The sequence below is a fragment of the Monodelphis domestica genome, chromosome 5, assembly GCF_027887165.1.
Source record: "Monodelphis domestica isolate mMonDom1 chromosome 5, mMonDom1.pri, whole genome shotgun sequence".
Classification (NCBI taxonomy): Eukaryota; Metazoa; Chordata; class Mammalia; order Didelphimorphia; family Didelphidae; genus Monodelphis; species Monodelphis domestica.
The window spans coordinates 166,580,373-166,601,959 of NC_077231.1; the positions used below are offsets into that span (position 1 = coordinate 166,580,373).

Sequence of the window (21,587 nt, forward strand, 5' to 3'; positions counted from 1 at the left end):
TAGTAGTTTAGGACAAAGAATAATTAGTCCTATTTTTTCAAAACCAGCTCTTAGGTGGTATCTACACACAGGTAAATAGTTGAGTTTTGGTAAATGACTTGCTATTAAAAACTTTGAAAAGCTAGGAAGTTTCCAAAACACATTTATTAAGAAAACCAAAAATTGGGGGCAGCTGGGTAGCTCAGTGGATTAAGAGTCAGCCCTAGAGACAGGAGGTCCTAGGTTCAAATTTGGCCTCAGACACTTCCTAGCTGTGTGACCCTGGGCAAGTCACTTGACCCCCATTGCCTAGCCCTTACCACTCTTCTGCCTTGGAGCCAATACACAGTATCAACTCCAAGATGGAAGGTAAGGGTTTTTATTAAAAAAAAAAAAAAAAGAAAACCAAAAATTTATTGAACAAACCAAAACACTACGCTAAAATTTTTCTCCAGATTTTTGTTCACTTACCACTGCATGCAGCTAAATATACATAAATACCAACATCTCCATATTCTTTTAGGATCTGTAATAGTATTAAAATAAATTTAGTTTTTGCTGATATGTTTATGTCAATTAATCAGTTGATCATATTTATTAAGCATCCTCTATGTATCAGGTACTTGGGATACAAAGAAAATGATAAGTCTCTACTTAAAGGATTAGATTAATTGATTAGAGGAGACAACAGATAAACATATAAGTATTTGTGCCTATACACAAGTATAAAACATGTGCCAAATAAATTCAAGGTAATTTTTTGGTGGAGGGCACTAGCTGCTGGGAGAGAAACTTAGAAAAGTATTTATGCAGGAAAAAACCTTGAAGGATAGATACCAAGGATTCTAAGAGGTTAGGAGAGGGTGCATATTGCATTCCTGACTGGGTAGATATCTACTACAAAGGGCCACTGATAGGATATAGAATGTAGTGTATGAGGGACAGCAAAAAGTCAAGTCTGGCTGGACTATGCTGTAGGTAAGCAGAGTAAAGGAAAATGAATAGAAAGTTTGAAGAGTTTGAAGCTGTGTTATGAAGAATTTTAATAACTAACAAAGGAAAATGTATTTGACCCAAAAGGTAATAGAAAGTCATTAGAATTAACAGGAGTGGCATAATCACACCTGGATTTTTGGAAGATCACTTTGGTAGTTGTGAGACAAAGAGCAAGGTACAAATTCAGAAAGGGAGAGTGAGATCAAAACTAGCTACAGGCAAAACTTCAAAGAAAAGTGGGAATTACTCACAGGTTCTGGAAGAGCTAAAAAAAATAAGAGGCAGAGGAAAAATGGGGAAAAGAAAGAAAAGTGATGGAAGGGGAAAAATAACATCTTAAAAAGCAGAATTGGGCAAATGGAAAAGGAGGTTAAAAAGCTCATTGGAGAAAATAATGTCTTAAAAATTATAATTGGGCAAATGGAAGCTAATGACTTCATGAGACATCAAGAAACAATAAAATGAAATCAAATGAATAAAAAAAAACAGTAAAAAATATGAAATATCTCACTGGAAAAACAACTGACCTGGAAAACAGAACCAGTAAGACAATTTTAAGAATTATTGAACTACCTGAAAGTCATGATTAAAAAAAAAAACAACCCTAGACATCATATTATAAGAAATTATCCAAGAAAACTGTCTTGATATTCTTGAACAATAGGGTAAAATAGAAGTTGAAATTCTACTGATCACTCCATGAAATATACCCTCCAAGTGACAACTCATAGGAATATTATGGCCAAATTCAAGGGCTTTCAGACCAGGACAAAATACTTCAAGCATCCCATAACAGAAAGAGAAATTCCATTAAAAATAACACTAGACAATTAAAAAAAATATTACATAATTACAAGATATTTTTCAGACAAATAAAGCCAGATCTAAATAACTGGAAAAATATGAATTGCTCATGGGTAGGCCAACCTTATATAGTAAAAATGATAATTATTCATAAATTAATTTTCTTATTGGTTTATCCCAAACCAATTAAACTAAAAATTATTTTATAGAACTTGAAAAATAACAAAATTCATCTGAAAGAACAAAAGGTCAAGAATATCAGGAATTAATAAAAAAAAGTGAAGGTGGCTTAGCAGGAGTAAAAATATGAAAACTTAGGGAGGGAGGGAAAGAACATAGAGAAAGAAATGTCAAATGATTATTAAAATCTTATCTACATGTAAACTGGAAAAATATATACCATAAAAAATTAAGTTAAAAGCCAGTCATTTATCTGGTGGTTAAAAACAAATTTTGTATCTTATTGAGAAGAGGGAGGAAAGAGAGACACTTACTCCTGATACAGTTTTTACTCCAACTGAATCAATAAAATTGACTTGTGAGAAATCCAAAATCATAGTGTGAACATTTGGTCCTGGAGGCAAAAACCTTTCCAGTTCTGCTGGAAATGTTTTTTGGACCAGTGAATCAATTGTCATCGGCTTTGCATTTTCTTCATTCTGTTCTTCTTGTTTTGCTTCTTCTTCCCCGCCTGTTTCTGCATCCTCATCCTAGAATTAGAACAAAACAAAGTTCTACCACAATACCTCCATTATATGCACACACACAACTTATATTTCTGATTCCAGGTATGATTTGTAATAGAAGATGTTTATATGCTATTCATGTCCTTCATGCAAAAAACAGCACTATATAATGCTGAAAGACTTATGTATGTTCTTGAATTCTTACTACAAGCTTTCTTCTGCTGGAATAACAATCCCTAAACTTTATATATTAAAAGTGACTCATTTAGACTTGGTTTTTATTCTTTGTCTTTACATCTATTCTTCCTTCCCAAGCTGGTGTCTTTTACATAACATTTGCTCACTATTTGTTGTATTAGTTAATAACTTAGGAGAATAAAAGATGAATAGCTAGCTATTGATAACTGAAGGTCCAAAAGGATGAAGAGTCCCTCAGACTTTTTATTTCTCCAACGGATTAAATCTAGAGCAGGAGATGAATGCTTAAAATGCTTTTCTTTAAAAAGGAATAAATCTTCTATAGTTTAGTGATATTACTTCAAAAATAGTCTTAGTAAAAAAAAAATTATTAAGTCCCTTGTATGTTAATCATTGGGGCAGATAAGGTCTCTCCCTGCCTTCACAGGGCTTAAAATATATTGACAGATGCACAAATACCTATAATAGACAATAATACTGTGTGCAGGGAACCATCTCCCAGGATTATGCATAGAGTTTTACCTGTGTCCCTACAATCCCAGTTACGTCCTCTAGTGCAGGTTATGTGACTGAGTTCAAACCAGACATGATTGAAAGTGGACCCAGAAGGGAGAGGGAGGACAAAAGGTTGAAGACAAGGAAGTAGGGTCTGTCTCTTTCTGGAGGAATCGGCCAAGCAGAAAGTGACTGAGGGAGCTATGTGGAGAGCACCCACCTGGCTAAAAGGCTTTTCTCTCTAATTCTCTGCCTCTACCTATCCAAGTAAATACTAATAAAATTTATGAAAAATAAGGACCATAGTCCTAATTTATTTCTTATAATACCTAAGTATGTCAGAGAAGAGCAAGCAGCATTGTGAGGTACTAGAAGAAATAAGATGCTAAGATAATACTACCTGGGAGCCAAATATTAAAGGATAGGAAGGAATCTAAAAAGCATGATGGTCCAAAAAGCTTATTCTCATTCCTTGTTCAACTATCTTTATCAAACCTTTTTATTACAAATTAAACACCAATTCTTTCTCATCGTCCTTTTTTGGAAGCTTTATGCTACAAGGTTTAAGAAAGTAAAGAAAGTTCAGATGAAGAAGGTAGAAAAAAATTTTTTTTGACTACTCACAACTTTTACAACTGAAGATTTGGGTTTGCCTTGGGTCCCTAATTCCTTGGCATGCTTCTTCAGGGCTTTTCTCCTTGCTGCCATTATAAGTGCTGGGTTAACTCCAGTCTTTAAGGAAATGCAACATTAAATGTATATGCAAATCTGCTTTCTGGCTACCAAAGGCCCACCCAGATTTACTATTCTAATGTTCCTCAAAGGGAACTGGATTTAAACTGTGGAGGATGGAGATTATATTGATAATACAAAAAAAAAAAGAGTCTGCCCATCCGATACATTTAGTGAGCTACAAAGAGATGATTACTGTATCTCTTGTTGGTTACTGCCTCACTATGTAACATTAGTGTATAATAAATGACTACCATGGAAAGTGAAGGCATGATTTAGTGGGGATTGAGGGGAGGGTAAGATAAAAGGAGTCAACTAGGTGGCTCAGTGGATAGAGCACAAGAAGAGGAGTCTGAAAGACCCAAGTTTAAATACAACCTCAGACATTTACTACCTCTGTGACCCTGGTCAAGCCACGTAAGCTCTGTTTGCCTTCATCTACTGGAGAAGGAAATGGCAAACTATTCCAATATCTTTGCCAAGAAAATCCCAGGCATGGTATTGTCTATGGAGTCATGAAGAATTGGACCCAATTGAATGAACCATAACATCAAAGGAAAAGTGAGCCTTATTTGATCCATGGAAACCCTACAGGTTTTGTAGTTTTTACTTCATCACCTGATAACTTCTCAGAGGTTAAGCTGCCTCCTGATTCCCAACCTGAGCCCTGGCCACACCACTCCTTTGAGATCATATGGTACAAGGTGTAAAACCCAGAGATTAGTAATTAATAGAGATTTTCTTTCTGCTATAATCATAGGAACTGAAATTATATTGAAGAGGAAGCTTTGGAGAAAAGCTTCAGCAGCTGTTCTAAATATTTTCTACTGGCTACAAATTCCTTTTGTACATAAATCTTTATTATCTATGTAAGATTTCTCTGTATGAGGAGAATCTCTGAAATGTACCCCCTCTAAGAATGTGGCTGCTATCCTGCCTGTTGGGCAATACTGTGTAAAGTTTCAATATAAGCAAAAGGAGAAAATTTATTTCAAGAGCAAGAACTTCTAAAAAGATTCTTTTACTCACCTTCCTCCTTAGTGCATTATTGTACAAGTCACTATTAGCATAATAAATTGGGGCATTTATTTGGAATATTTTTATCCCAGCATGCTCCTTCACCTGAGGAACAAGATATTATACTTAAAGAAACTAATTTCAGAATTAATAATGACAGTTTTTCCCTCTCCCAACTGTAAACCTTAAAATTTCCCAGACCCTACTTTATAAGATTGGATTAAGACCATTCCCCACTTGGGCAGTGAACTCTACTTAGATCTGGAATGTGAGACCTCTACTCCACCCCTACTTAAGTCTGCCCTAGGGGAAGATAAAGTTGTGAACTCTTTTCTGAACAATGAAAGTATTTAAACCCATATTTATAAGGCAAAAATTCTTAAGCTAAGTACCTATAAAGGTCAGGCAACTTGTGAATTTACAAGGAACAAAGAACTGGGAAACTTACTCAGAGCTTTCCTGGTGTGAATTACTCGAAAATTCACACCTTCTTAGGTGTGGACTAAGAATGGTCTGTCCTTTGAAAAATATGTGATTGGTAGATATAAGGACTTAGGGGAGGTGACATAGGAGAAAATGCCCTTTAAATAGGAGCTCAGATAGGAGCTCAAGGGACTCATTCTGAAACATTCAGATTGAGGATTGAGCTGGTGAAGTCAGCTGAGATGGAGCTGGCCTGGTGTCACTAGAATCCTCACTTGAACAGATCTTATGGTGAGTGATAATTGACTGACTGATCTTTTCTTTTAGGGCTTAGGCCTGGGTTGGCCAGGGCTGCCTGGGCCGGCCTATTCTTTTCTCATTTATTTCCTTTCTCTCTCTCTCTCTCTTTCTTTGATTCCTCATTGTATTATTAAATTCTCTATAAAACCCAGTTGACTTGGGTATATTCATAATTGGGAATATTTCCCTGGCAACCACCTTAAATATTTGATTTAAAACAAGACACACTGTGGTGAAAAACATATTTCCTGCAGTCACAATTTACTCACCCACTCTTATATCTACTACAATTTATATCTTCCACTATTTTATTCACTACAGTTTATGACCCCTCAACCATTTTAACTCTTACAGTTTATGGCGACCACTCTTTTAAATGCCACAGTTTATGGCAGACAACTATTTTAAATATTTTAAATATTACACAACTTTACCCAGAACAGTTAACTGTCTTGGTATTATGTTACTCAATACTTTGTTAAGTCTAAGATCTCTCCTATTCAATTCATATTTTAGAGAAATTAATACTGAGAAAAACAAAAAAACCTTAAGAAAGGTTGACGTGGTTAATTTTTACCATATCTTTTTCATTTTATTATTTCTCTCAAAAACATAATTGAGGAATTGAATGGGGTGGAAAGAAAGAAAAACTGAAGAGGAAGAAGTTGTGAGATTTTGGGAAAGTTGACTTTAAGCAAAGAGAAAGGAGATTCAGATGAATGGAGAAAAAGTTTAAGCAAGCTTGATTCAAAGTAGATAGGAAGGAAAAGAATGGGAAAGAAGGGCATTGAATGGGCTATATCAAGGTCAACTGCCATTAATTTATGGAGACATGATAATTTTGTCTCACATATTTCTTAGAATAGTAACATATCCCTAAAGAAATATAGATTTCTCTACTGTGTTTTCAAATGTCTTTAAGATCACAGAATCCTTCTCATTTGCTTTTCATGTCTCAGAATTCAAATCTGCATAATGGTGGTGGGGCAGACACTTAATATCATTTGATATTATCATACTAGTTTCACGGAGCCTCTACAGATGCTTCATTGTAACTTTGGACACAATTTAGAAGACAGGAATATAAGTAATAGTTCTTGGGGCTGTTCCATATTATAGGGATGTGATGAACAATTATAAAGACCAATTCCATTCTCTAATACCTGATATATTTTCTGAGGCTTTCTTCAAAGAAATTCCAAGAACTTAGTGTATGTCAGCCAGAAACATTGTTCTAGAGAGCATATTGCAAGGGACTTTGGAATCTTCAGAAGAAAGGGGATTTTCAAATTCAAGGAAATTTGAAGCCATCATTATTAACTATTAAATGGAAGAGGAAAAGAATAGTTTCATAGCCTAAAAGTATTATCAATAATTATTATACAGCTACAAAATAACATTTTCAAATGAAGTCATTTTCTCTTAATATTGATAAAGTATATACATTTAAAACAAGAATCTGTTTAAGGGAGAAACAAGAGCAAGATAAAGATTTCTTATAATATTCTTATTTAATGTATTAAATTTGATTACCATGGCCAAATAACACATCACCTAGTTGACCAAATTACTGGTGTTTATTAGCCTTTCTGTACTTGTCTAGGTAATATTACAAATGTTGACTATAGACATAGATGAAGAAATAAAAGGGGTGAAATTAGAGCTAAATATACTATACATATATACACATATATAGTTTGTGTATGTACATATGTGTGTAATCATGTATGGGTTACAACCTGTCTGAGCCTCAGTCTTCTTACTTGGTTTTTAAAATTCTATTTTTTACCAATTACATGTAATAACAAATTTCCACACAAGTTTTCCTAAATTATATGATCAAACTTGCATCTCACCCTCCCTCCCTTCCTTCATTCCTTCCTTTCCCCCTCCTGGTGTCAGTTTTCTTACTTGTAACATGGGGAAAATAATATTTGTGTAGTTTAGTTTATTTGCTTTTTAAGTTTTCTGTGAGGAACGTGCTCTGTAAATTTTAGCATTTAGACATAATATTATTATTTATTATTAATCACTTAAAATGTTAGATTTAATCTACCTCCAGAGAAAGAATCGATGCAATCTGACTGTAGATTGAAGCATACTATGTTTTCACTTTATTGTCTGTTTTTTTTAATGTCTTCTTCCATAACATGACTAATGTGGAATTATGGTTTGCATGATCATTCATGTATAACCTATATAAAATAGTTTACCATCTTTGAGATGAGAATGTAAAACTCAAAAAATTAAAAAGTGAACATTAAAAATTGTTTTTCCACATAATTGGGAAAAAAGAATATTTAAAAAACCACCCAAATGTTAGCTTTCACTCAAACCCTGATCTGATGCCTTAACTGTGATGTGGAAGTGATTATCTTATATTTTAGCAAAGAAAAGTGCTGGAGGGTTGGGGCAGCTAGATGGCACACAGGATAGAGCACCAGATCTTTAGTTGGGAGCTACTTGGATCAAATCTGGCCTCAGACACTTCCTAGCTGTGTGACCCTAGGCAAGTCATTTAACACTATTTGTCTAGTCTTTGCCCATCATAGAATTGTTACTAAGACAAAAATAAGTGCTAAAAAAAGTTCTGGCAGGTCTTAGGCAAGAACAGCTTTGAGCCTTTGCCTGTCTCCTTTAATTCTAGATTCACTAAGTTTACAGAGACTCATAAGGCTGGCCACCAAGTGATGAAATTTTATTTTGGCCACATTAACTCAAAAGGACCATTTGTGAAGACTTAGAGGAGTTGTGATATATACCAGTGGAGGGCTACTAAAGGTAAAAAGTTATAATTAAAACAACTCTGAGATATCACCTCATACCTATCAGATTGACCAATATAACAGTAAAGAAAGTAATAAATGTTGGAGGGGATTTGGCAAAATTGGGATACTAATGTATTTTTGGTGGAGTTGTGAACTGATCCAACCATTAGGGAGGGCAATTTGAAATTATGACCAAAAGGATATAAAACTGTGCATACTCTTTGATACTGAAGTTCTAGGACTATATCTCAAAGAGATAATGAAAAAGGGGAAAAGACCTACTTGTATAAAATATTTGTAACAGTTATTTTTGTGGTGGCAAAGAATTAGAAATTGATGGGTAATGGATGAACAAATTATGATGGTGATGGATTTCCTATTGTATTATTAGAAATGATAAGCAGGATGCTTGCAGAAAAAGCAGAAAAAACATGAACTGATGCAGAATTAAATAAGCAGAACTAGGAAAACATTGAACATAGGAACAACAATACTGTATGATGTTCAACTGTGAAAGACTTAGCTACTGTCAGAAATAAAATGATCCATAGCAGTTCTGAAAGACTTCTGACAAAGAATGCTACCCACCACCTTCACAGAATGAACTGCTGGAGTCAGAATGCAGATCAAAGCATACTATCTTTCACTTTAGCTTATTTGTGCTCTTTTTGGGGGGTTTTGGTTTTATACAGGTATTCTCTTACAGTAATGACCAATATAGAGATATGTTTTGCATGATAATACATGTATAACCTAGATCAAATTGCTTACCATCTCTGGGAGGAGGGAGGAAAAAAAATTTGGATCTTATAACTTCAGAAAACATATGTGGAAAATTGTTATTATGTATAATTGGGAAAATAAAATATCTTAAAACAAAAAGGTTAGAAGTTGTTCTTACCTCCTCATATGCATCTATATCGATATATACATCTGTGTTGGGAAGTTGACCAAGAACTGTGTAGGTTGGACTGGAGAAAAGAAAAAAACACAAAAGGAAACAGTTTCTGATTTAAATGGATAGTTTTTATACATATGTACCACAGTATCAATAAACTCAGAAATACTTGATAATTAGTCTTCCCTCTGCCCTTTTTTGGATTTAATGCTGGAATTTCATCGGTTTAGATTATGTTCAATGTGTGGAAAGTCCTTTTACCAATGCAGATCCGTAACTCATCAGTAATTAGTAATTTTCGAGTTGAACTGACTTGCACATGGTCACACAAATGTGTGTCAGAAACAGAACTTGAATCGAGGTCATCCAGAAAGAAAACCTCTAGCTTTTAAACCAAGCTTCATCTTATCTTTTCACAAAAATATCCAAAACACAATGCATATTCTAGCTCACTAACACATAGGTTCTTGCAACCACATAAAGGAAGGAAAATGAACACTTCAAAGATAGGAGAAATATGATGCAGAGAGAAGTTACAGGTAAGGTTAGCTTTGTCTAGGATATAATTCCAGTTCTCTTAACTTCCTAATCTATATTCTATGTTTTAGGCCAGATTTTTGAAACCTAGGGTCTATAAACTCATCTTAAAAAATCTTTTTTTGATGATAGTATTTTAATATAACTTAAAAATAAAATAACATAATTTTAATAGAAGTAATTTAATAATTAATGTTTTAATGCAATATAACAATATAATTTTAATAATATAACACTATAATTTAATAATAATATAATTTCCTTTGTAATCCACTAAAGCCATTTTCCAAGGATCCATAGACTTCACTATAGTACTAAAAAAGTCCATGATATAAGGATTAAGGATCCCCTTTTACCTTCATATTCTACTGCTCAGATTAAAGAGAGGGAGTTCTTTTAGCAGAGGGAGGCCCTCTTCCTTTTCTGTGTATGGGAAACAAAAACCTTAAAATATTTGTTAAGATAGTCTATTTTATTTCCCGCATATCAGGAATTAGAGGAATCAAAGCAAATGGCAAGAATGACTAAATTATGATTTAATTAGTAAATTCCAAGGCTACAATTAAGCTGTTAATGATAACAGCTATTATGTTTCTGTCTATAGTCTTTTGATACAAAAGAACAGAAGGTAACTGAAGATGGTATGATATAAAATATCCAACAGGAGGTCGTCTTTTAAAAAATTCATTTCTAGTTTTGTTTTTGACAATCTAATCTTTACCTTCGTGACTTCTGATCTCTATATAGACAACTTCCAAATCAGTTTCTCCAAAACTTCTTTCTCTTTCAGGGCCCACTTCCTTTTTCCAACTGCCTATTGGACCACTGAGGTTTTTCTCTCATTAATCTGACAAATTTTGTCTCACTATGTCTCATATTCATCCTATTGCTGGCATCCTATTACCACTGTCTTAGTTAAGGTTCTCATGGACTATCTGTATCTACTGTAAAAGTCTTCTAAGTGAAGAGGAAAGTATATTTTCCAAACCAAATATTGGGTCACACAGTTTAGCAAAGATTACTCCTTGAGAGAAGTTTCATTAAATATATGCTTTCCCCCCTTCAAATTGATAATATCCATTGGAAATGGTTGGTCTAGCTATAGTCCTTCTTCTAACCAGTTAGGTAGTGTAGTGAATAGATCACTGGGTCTGGAGTCAAGGAGCCCCATGTTCAATTATAGTTCAAATATAAATACAGTCTCAAAGACTTACTAGCTGTGTGACCCTGGGCAGGTCACTTAATGGCTATCTACCTCAGTTTCCTCAAATGAAAATGGGGATAACAACAGGACCTACATCCCAATGATGTTGTGAGATTAAGTGAGATATTTGTAAATCACAGTACAAAAGAAGGCACTTAATAAATTCCTTCCTTCCTTCTTCCTCCCTTCCTTCCTCCCTCCCTCTCTCTCTCTCTGTTTCTCTCTCTCCCCCTCTTTTCTCCTATTATTACTTCATGTTTTGATTCCTTCTTTCCTTTTTTTATCCAATCTACTTTATCTACAGCTGACATATCACCTTCCTAAAGCTTGATTCTAAATACATCTCCCCTCTGTGAAACACAACTTCAGTAGGTCACATTGTCTAATAAATGAAGTCTGTGTCTTTCTCATCCTGAATTTTATGACTTTTGATAGTCCTATTTTAACCTCAATTTTCAGCTTCATCTTTAACTCCTCTCCATGTGTCTATGTTCCAGTCAAAATATACTTCTCACTGTTTCAAAAACATGACCCATATTTTACCAGTTCCAAACCTTTGCTTATACTCTTCATTTTGCCTAGAATGTCCTCTTCCAATTTCAACCTATCTGCATTCTAACTCATTCTTAAGACTTTGCCACCTCTCAGAAAGCTTTCTCAGATTCCCATAAGTATATATGTTATGTGAACCTCCAGAGTATTTTGCCTGTACTTTTCTTATGACAATTAACAATATTTGCTTATACTGTAGACATGTATGTATTTGTTTCAATACCCCACTAGATAACAAATTCCTATTAGATTATATATTATATAGAGGTGAGGGCAAATATGTCTTACCTATTTTATATTCTCTGAAGGCCCTAGCATAATACCTTGCATATAATAGGTATTCAACTATTTGTTGAATTATTTTGAATTCTAACATGTTCTTCCTTGTTCTTTTCTCCCACCTCACCCCATATATATTATATATATATATATACACACACACACACACACACACATATATATATATGCATGCTTTTGTTCAAACTCAATGAAAATAACCAGAGGAGCCTGATTTCTTTCCATATTTCTTTCTGCTATAAGATCAAAGTTTTAACTTTAAATATAGGGTTACAACATCCACACATAGACCCACTACCCAACTCACCTTTGTGTTCTATAAATAACAGTCATCAGAGCAATTATCACTGCAGTAATTAGACCATAGTCTAATCCAAGGAACAGGGAGGAAACAAAAGTGGTAAGCCAAATAGTCTAAACCAAAACAAGAAAGCCTTGCATTAAAATAGTTTAAAGGAAAAAAGTAGAGTTTTTAAAAAAGTAACTAATAGAAGAGTGATCAGATAAACTGAATTTTCCTAGCTAGATGACACATTCACAATTCTTTCAGCTACTTTTCTCATTATATCACAGGACTATTCCCTAATTACATTTATTATATACTCACAAATCATTTAAAGATGTTTTTTGACAACTATAAGTTTGAAAATACAGTACAGTATTTTAAAAATATCTCATCTTGTTGAGGGGGGGGGGGAAGAACCAGGTGGCTCAATGGATAAAGAGCCAGGCCCAGAGAAGAGAGGTGCTGGGTTAAAACCTGGCCTTAGACATTTCCTATATTTGTAACTCTCAGCAAGTCACCTAACTCCCATTTCCTAGCCCTTATTGCTTTTCTGCCTCAGAACCAACAACTAGTATTGATTCGAAGAAGGCAAGTAAGGGTTTAAAAAAATCTCATCTTGGATGGGCACAGTTTGAACAGGGTAACATCTGTACTGCCGAAGTAAGGGGCTTTTTCTTCTAGTCCTTCATATAGGTGTTTTCCAAACAGCATTGAGATAGATTCAGAATGACCACTTAGTGAGCATTCACACATACACACAAATATATAATACTTTTTCTTATATTTTACTCTCTCTTCTAGGAAGATTATATGAAAAAAGTTTAGTGTTCTCAAGGACAATACATTTTACTTATAATTCACCAATACATCCAGTTTACTTATATTCATTTAATTGAGGGGAAAATTTTGCAGATCAATTTCAAGGAGATCACAGGGAAAAAAAATCCAATGTGGTTCTATGTGAGATGTTAACGGAAACATTGGTAATGCTTCAAAGGCAAATCCAAGTATAACTGCATTAAAAAGTGGCCTATGAAAGAAATTCTACTACTCTTCTTCTAATTTCTAGTCTTTGTGGAACTTAGAAAGCAATGTGAAACAGTAGAATGATGGATCTGGAGTCTATAGAACTGAGTTAGGATCTCCCTTCTGATGCTTGCTAGCTGTGTGACCCTCAGGCAATTCACTTTATCTGTTGGGGCCTCAACTGTAAAATGAGAAGGTTGGTTTAGATAGATTTTGAGGTCCTTTTCAGCTCTAGATCTATGATCTTAAGCTAATGTAAACATCTTGGAAGTGTTAAGTACAAGCCACATTTGAGGACCAGACCACTTCAAAAGGCAAAGGAAAATTATATATGTTTTAGGACCTGGTTCTTTGTAACTGAAAGTAGTAATTCTTTTAGAGAAAATTTCAAGTTAACAAGTTGTCTAGAAACCACAATTTGAAGGAAACAATTAGGCCAGCATCATTCTACTTGGAGCAAATATAAGAATCTTTGGTTTGAATTAGAATTAAATGCAGATAATTATAGCAACATATATATATATATATACACACACACACATATATAAATATATATATGTATCATCAGATATGAAAGCATTGACATTTACTGTTCAGAATTATTATTCTGAGACTGTTGAATCAGTTGCTACTTCTAAGCTTCACCTTGAAGTTTGGATGATTGTTTAGGAATATGTCCAACAGTGACATATCCAGCTGGTTTTTATTGGACTAAAAGATTCATACTAAGCCATTATCATAGTAAACCATAACGTGCATTTTTCTAAGATGGATTTGCTTATTTTCACTTACTAGTTCTATTTTGCTGGTCCTCCAGAAAAAAGGGAGATCTGAGAATTGCATAAACATTCCTTTCAAGTTCACAATCACGATGGCTGATAGCACCGCCTGAAATACACCACAACCAAGCATTCCCCTTTTCTGGTGTCCAGGGTACACAGTTTTGGCACCATCACTTTTCCCTCATGCTGCTCATCCCCATTCCAGTTCCCCATCTCACTTCCCACACAGTGATGAGAGATTTTCAGTGAGCTAATCTAGGCTTGGAAGGCTGGACCTGCATTCCAACAGCAAACGTCCTGTACATGCACAAAACTCCAAGCCAAATCCAAGATACATACCTGGGGCAATGATTCGAAGAGAAAGCCAATGGCCAATATGACCAACAGAATCAATAAAGAGGCTAAACAACCTGCAAGCTGAACAAGACAAAATGCACTGAAGGGGTTTCTAGAAAAGTAGGCTAATCAGTAGGGTGGCATTTGTCTGATACCTTGAACATTACTGGTGAAGATATGGAACAAGCATGGATTCAGAAGCTACCCAGACCATGACCAAGTGCCCCCTCCCCCTGTCTAAAAATTTCAGTTGCTCTTATGGGTTCTGGTTAGATATAGAAATGCTCGAATACCCTGACCATTTCAAATACCCTTGCCCGAAGTGGGTGACGGGAAGTTGAAAGCCCATCCTCATGAGATGTCCGGTGCAGGCCTGGAGACACATGAGAGGTTGGGATAGTTTGGATGGGTGTTAGAGCTGCTGACATCCCTCCCATACTTAGTCACTGCCTGCAGGGATAAGTTTTCATCTCAGCACATGACAGTTTCCCACGTCTGAAGTTTTGGGTGCACAGGTGCTAGAATCAGAGTATTGTACAAACATCTAATTTAGTTGAGGGCAGGAGCTCCTCTTTACAGATCTAGTTTTTTTGTAGTTCAGTTCAACTAATTTTCACACCTTTCTCTGCAGAACTATATGATTCATTGCAAACTCCCTGATTCCCTTCTCCCCAAAAAGTTGATTAGAGACGTAGAACTCCATGGAGCACCCATTGGCTCTGCATGCAGAGTAGTTTTTCTGGGGCTCAGGAGTGAACTGAGAGGTTAAAATGTATAATTACCACCCCAATAACCTCTCCCTAATGTCTATCTGCAATACACACCTGAGTGTTTCCTCCAGTACTCTCTTGAACAAGACTCCGAGACAAGGAACATGAAATGGAGAAGGTTTGGAAAAGCGATCCAATGGAATTGCATATGCCTAGGGCGATGAGTTCCTTTTTCATATGAAAACAAGACACAAAAACCTTATGCAGCTCTTAAAAAAGTGAAATATGTTAGCCTAGTCAATAGAACTCTATCTCATCTTTCAGCTAGGTATGGTTAATGCTGGTTCAAAAGACCTTTGCATATCTTAGAGTGGGTAGAAAGCAGTGTGAGTTTTATTCCAGTGTTACAGGCATATATTGCCATTCTGCTCCCTCCCCAACTCCCAAATTCAAGTGGAGGATCATTTCACAAATAGTGTTAATTCTTGTACAGGAGACCCAGCAGAATGAACACAATTCTTTATTTTTAGTAAATATGTATAAAATTGTTTTGTTCACTTAAATCCCAACCGTGCTTTGTGCCACAATGCATTCGAAAGCAGTGCCTTTGGGTGGCCAGAGGGGTCTCTTTTTGAGGATCACATTAATCCATATTTTGATAAATGCAACTTGTATATAACTGAATCTTCTCAATAAGAACATTGTATGTTGCAATATTCATATTTGAATCAGTTATCCTTAGTTCTATTTGCCTTTTCATAGGAGAGGCAAATACTTTAACAGCAGCTGTGATACTTAAAAAGTTGAAAACAAAAACAATTGGACAATTATTTGCTGAATAAATAGCTAAAAGTCAAGCACTTTAGGGATCAGTATGGATAAAGTATGAATTGCCTGGTAGAGATTTGAAAGGTTTTGGGACAAGATTAAAACATGACAACTGATGACCTCTTAAGTAAATTCTGCCTAGTTTGAATGCATTTTTCAAGCTTTCAGGATAAAGAAATGGCACTTTATGCAGTGGATTCTGTCTTAGTGGTTTTACTTTCCTAATGCCTTCCTTACCTATGTCTACCTGAATCTGTGCTTTGGAGCCTAATTTGATTAAATTAAAGTATCAGTAACAACTAATTCACATATATGATTAAAGACAGAAGTATAATATAAATTCCAGTTTTGCCTAAACAAACACTGATTATTGTTAAACATTAATTATGGGGTGAAAGCAAGAAAGACTGCTTTTCTATCAAAATCTCTGGATCTCAGCCTCAGATATTTCCTGGGTTTGTGACTCTGGGCAAGTCACTTAATCCCATTTGCCTAGTCTTTGCTCTTCTGTCCTAGAATTTTTACTAAGATAAAGTAATACGGGTTTAAAAAAATCTTTGGATCAACATATTTTAAAAGTCCACCTAGCTTTGTCACTAAAAAACAATTCTATTGTGAACATTTCTATGGAAATACCATAATTTTACCTGATTTCCATCAACTTGGTAGCCATGTTTAACTGCAAAGATTTTGGCCATTGAGATGGTCACTGAAAATCCAACAATTGCAATGGCAATAGCATCAACATAGACAAGATGAAAGAGGCTGGAATCTGGGGTAGCTGGAGCTAATAACCTGAAAGAGGGAATTTACTTTAATGTAGATTTGATAACATGGGAGGAAACCCTTTGAACAAAGAGAAGCACTATTCATAGGAGTTTTAATTTCTTTTAAGATTTTAAAGTTTCTTTCCTTTTGGTTCCAGAATAGCCATTTTATTGCTAAAGAAATCACATAACTTTTTATAGCCTTTTCTTTTAGTGTAAAAAGTAGCTGAGACCTCCAAAAATTTAATTCAAGCGATTAATTCATTAGTGATAAAAGAATTTTTAGCTCAGTTTTATTTACTCATGATTAACATTCCTGGCTAGTTGTAAACTCCAGAGTAGATTTCCTAAAGTTTATTAATCAATTTACAAACTGACCTGATATAAATCTTTCTCTTCTGCTATTTCATTTTTGATATATAACCTCTTCTTCCATCATTTGCTTGCTATAAAATTATATATTTACCTTTGAAATGTAAATGTCTACTTTTTGAAGTTGTAAAATAATTATATTCATTTTGCTGATATAACTAAAGTTTGTATGAGAAACTCTGAAAACTCAATTTAGAGTTGTGTGATCATTTAGATACCATGAGGCTATGCTCCAAGCATATAGTAAATCAGTTATTAACTGTATGATCAACAGCAGTATCTTTCAACAAATCCATCAGATAAATGAAAAGTTCAATTTGAAGTGCATTGTTAAAATAATTTTTCAAAAAGGACATTCCTTACCAAGTGTGAAAAGAAGTTCTTTCTTTGCAAAAATTGGTTAGATCAGAGGAAGCTAGGTGTTGCAATGGAATCAAGAATATTTTTCTTCCTGAGTTCAAAACTTACTCAAACACTTACTAGCTGTGTAACCCCGGTCAAATCATTTAACTCTGTTTGCCTCAGTTTCTTCATTTGTAAAATGAGCTGGAAAAGGAAATGGCAAACCATTCCAGTACCTTTCCTAAGAAACCCCCAAAACGAGGACATGAAGAGTCAGACCCAACTGAAGTGAATGAAATGACTGAGCAACAACAAAGTAGTTTGTGCCATTCCAGAGTAGTTGACAGGCTACCCTTCCTAATCTGTGGTAAAAAATGAAAATTACTACAACTAGATAGAAAAGGCATCTGATTTATGTTAGTAAGAAGACAATAACTCCTGGTCAGAGTCCTAAGGAGGACATCCACCTCTCTCTGACTCTATGGCTCCCAGGAAGTTGGTCCATTATACTGTCTTTGTAGAGGTGATTAGGAAGAAAGAAAAGAAAGAGAGGTAGGTGAGGTCTCCAGGTGGCAGAATACTAAGATTTTGTTAAATAGGGTTGGAGGATTTGTATTTGGCTTCCCCAGAGTTGTATTCTTTGTGATATATGTGCCCCTAGGGAAGTTTTTTGTGTCAAGTTGTGCTGCAAGCTGTCCAAGGTTTGGGGAATTCAGGACACTGAAGAGTAGAGTGATGATGATTGTCATTAAGCCAGTGACAACTGAATCCTTACCAACATTTTATGAATCCTTCTCTCAAGTGATACTTTCAGGTTTGTGTCAGAGGTATTAAGACATTATAGTCATAAGCCTGGGGACTCTGAACATGAGTAGGTATGAATTTGGGCACTAAAAACATCATCTCTGAATGCCATATATCTCTGAGTATATGGCATCAAACAGCAGGGGATGAATAAGATTGCTAGATGCTGAGAAACCACTGGGATTTAACACCAAAGAAAATGTGCTGCTCTGTATTTCAGAGATTTTTTTCAGAAGAAAAAAAAGAGAAAAAAAAGATTAGTGGACTCTGCATTAAGTGAAGAGGAAATAAGGCAATGAATGTGTAGGAAAGTGGTAGGGAAAAAAACAACAGACGACTTTAGGGAATTATATAGAGCTAAAAATTATAAAATCATCAAAAGAAGTCTTGGAATTTTCCCTAAAGTGAAAGTGTAGTATTTTCAAATCAAGCTGTTTAAAATATAGAAAAAAAATTGCCTTTGTGTTTTAAGAGTATACGTGTAGGCAGTAGACTAGGTAAACAATACTTTCACTGATCATTTCAGTCATCTTATGGTTCCAAATAAAAATATATATATTCCCTACCCCAGCGGGAGTGATCCAACAACATCCACTTTGTAGGATTCTTCTAAATTAAATCCTGCTGAAATGCCAGTTCCTATTATCACCTAAAAATGGAACAAATTCAAGTTTATCTTCAAAGTTAAAAATAGGGAGCTGCAGAAACAAACTTAAGAAACTTGTGTCTGATCAATTCGAAAAATAAATGTAGTTAAGGTATTGTACCTTCTAATTTTTTTGCTCTAAATAAAAAAAAAGATTTACTTTGCTGTTTTTAAATATAATGGCAGCCTTTTCTTTTTCTTATTCTCACTCTATATTATGGAATGTGGCTCTTGGGTCCATTAAATCAATCAAGTAAGTAATCAATCAAGTAAAGAAAAGCAAACATGATTGATTAAAAATGCCAGTGTGCCAAGTACTGAAGATTCAAAGACAAAAACAGTCTCTGCTTTTGAGTTACATTCTATCCGGGGAAATCATATACACAGACCACACAGATATAAAGAAAAACAGAATATACACAAAATAAATTCAGAGGACAGGGTGAGAAGATTAATTTCTTTGAACCAGTTCTGTTTTAGAAATGGAGTACCATAAGAAGTGAAACTCTAATTAGGAAACTATGGGAACCAGTTATAAAAATTAGTGTGTGTAGCAGGAAGGCTCATTCTCACTAAATCTTGTTAAGAGTGAGCCCTTCAGTGCTACAGCTTTCTGTCTATAGACTCATGACTTCTTTGTGTCACCTAACGCTACTTGTTAGGGAAAAGGACTGAGGGGAAAGAGGGATGCTATTAAAGGTTTTCATATCAGCAGACTCTCCCCATTTCCTTTCTACCTTCAGCCACAGTAGCATGTTGGAAGTGGAATTCTGTGGACACTTAAAACATACTTAATATAGGCTACCATTTTGCTTACATCTTGTTCTAAAGTCAACCCACATTGATATTTTCCATAATGGAACATTGTTTTAACATAGAATTGCTGAATGTTGAATGTCACACTTGGTGAAGAACAAGGCAGAAAATAAAAGAAAAAGAGCTAGAAGTTGATAATATCTCACATCTGGAAAATATAGACAATGATACTTGGTGACCTCAGTATAAAATTTTAAATACAAATACAAGACAAATAGAGTCAACTGCATAGCGCATGGTCACTTCTTTAAAATTAACTTGTTGACCTGTATGAATAATGTAGAATGAAGTAAGTAGAACCAAGAAAACAATATATATTTACATATGTGTGTATATATATGACTATCAGAATGTAAATCAAAACAACAGAAGAAGAAAGCTGAATTCTGAGTAATTTTCATGACTAATCTAAGCTTCAGAGGACAGATAATGAAATTTTACTTCATTTTCCTATAGAATATGGGGATTAGATGCACAGAATATTGCACATGGTATCACATGTAGTCTCTCTATTCAATTGGTTTTGTTTAAGTACTTTTTATGTTACAAGGGAGGGTTCAGCATTGGTGAAGGGATGTCTCAGGAAGTGATTTTTTAATATAAAAATAGAATGCATAAAAATCAAACCCAAATAATTAGTTGACTGAGAAAAAAATGGCTTTGTATCAGATTCCTAGGGTAAGGATTTGGTATCAATACCAAAAGCCATTCTCCAGCTGTTAAATGGTCAATAGATACAGACAAATAATTTTCCAAACTATTAACCCTATGAAAGAATGTTCTAAATTGCTAATAAATGCTTATTAAAAGATTCTAAGATTTCATCTCACATCCAGAAAATTGGACAAAAATTTGTCAAAGATAACAAAAGATGAGCATAGTCAGTGTAGAAGGCATTGTTGGCAAAGCTGTGAATTAGTATGAGCTTTCTGGAAAGCTATATGGAATTATGAAATTAATAAAGTAGCTAAAACGTCCATACCTTTTTACCCGGTGATTTCACTTCCAGAAAAATACTTTAAGGAGGTCACTGTTAAAAACAAGGGTGCCATTTACACCAAAACATTTATAGTAACAAATTAGTAGAAACAAAGCAGATGCCCATAGATTGGGTAATAGCTAAATATTACCTGGCACCTGATTATAATAGAAGATTAATGTGTTGTAAGAAGTGGCAAATATGATGAATATCTGAGAAGCATGGGAAGACTTACATGACCTGATGCAAAATGAAATAACCAAAGCCTGAGAAACAATATGCATACTGACCACAAAAGTATATATGGAAAAAACCATGACACCATGAAATAAACAAAAATGAATAGTGCAAAAATACAAAGAATAAATTTGCCCCCCTGAGAAAAGATGAGAGGGCACCTTCTTCTAGTTCTTTGAACAGGTGGTAGAGGGCATACAGGTATGGAACATTGTATATATTATCATGTTTTTTAAAATATATTCATAAGTTCATAAGTTTTACTGATTTTTTCTCTTCTCTTTTTAAAAAAATTCTTTGTTATAAAGTATGGTTCTTTGAGAGGGAGCAGAAGAGATAGAGGGGGAAATTTAGACAATATAAAGACAAAAGAAATCCATAAACTTTTATTTTGAATAGAAAAAAATCACAAAATGACTTACTGCGACGATCTCTAAAGGAATAGGTGCTGGCAATTTATTTTTAAATCTTTCATTAAACTCCTTGCCGCCCAGAAGCAAAGCAAAACACATCAATCCAACAACAAGGGAACATATGTTGAGTTTTTTGACATTTGCTATCACAGCAAGAGTACTCTGTAAGAAATTGAATGTTGACCATTAAGAAAAAGTTCATATAAGGGTAATGATTCAATAATCACAAATGCTGCCACAGATATAATTCATAAATATAAACCAAAACATGTTGGTATTAATTCTCAGGAAGAAGGACATCCTAAGACTATCACAAAAAAACACAAAATCTTATAGATTGGATATATAAAATTGACA

The 21,587-nt window shown here is 34.6% G+C and overlaps 1 protein-coding gene across 2 annotated transcripts in view; it reads right to left on the reverse strand.

The window, feature by feature from the left end:
• Positions 1 to 21,587, reverse strand: part of SLC26A5 (solute carrier family 26 member 5) — a 61,669-nt gene that overhangs the window by 5,064 nt on the left and 35,018 nt on the right. The window contains exons 8-19 of one of the 2 annotated variants that reach the window (XM_007504068.3): positions 21,240 to 21,392; positions 18,706 to 18,788; positions 16,502 to 16,649; positions 15,141 to 15,254; positions 14,320 to 14,397; positions 13,991 to 14,086; positions 12,194 to 12,300; positions 9,300 to 9,369; positions 4,920 to 5,012; positions 3,783 to 3,890; positions 2,274 to 2,489; positions 451 to 505 (exon numbers count right to left, since the gene is read on the reverse strand). In XM_007504068.3, coding sequence (XP_007504130.1) covers positions 451 to 505; positions 2,274 to 2,489; positions 3,783 to 3,890; positions 4,920 to 5,012; positions 9,300 to 9,369; positions 12,194 to 12,300; positions 13,991 to 14,086; positions 14,320 to 14,397; positions 15,141 to 15,254; positions 16,502 to 16,649; positions 18,706 to 18,788; positions 21,240 to 21,392 — 1,321 coding nt within the window. The remainder of the gene's footprint in view (positions 1 to 450; positions 506 to 2,273; positions 2,490 to 3,782; positions 3,891 to 4,919; positions 5,013 to 9,299; positions 9,370 to 12,193; positions 12,301 to 13,990; positions 14,087 to 14,319; positions 14,398 to 15,140; positions 15,255 to 16,501; positions 16,650 to 18,705; positions 18,789 to 21,239; positions 21,393 to 21,587) is intronic. The other variant, XM_007504069.3, reaches the window with a different exon arrangement.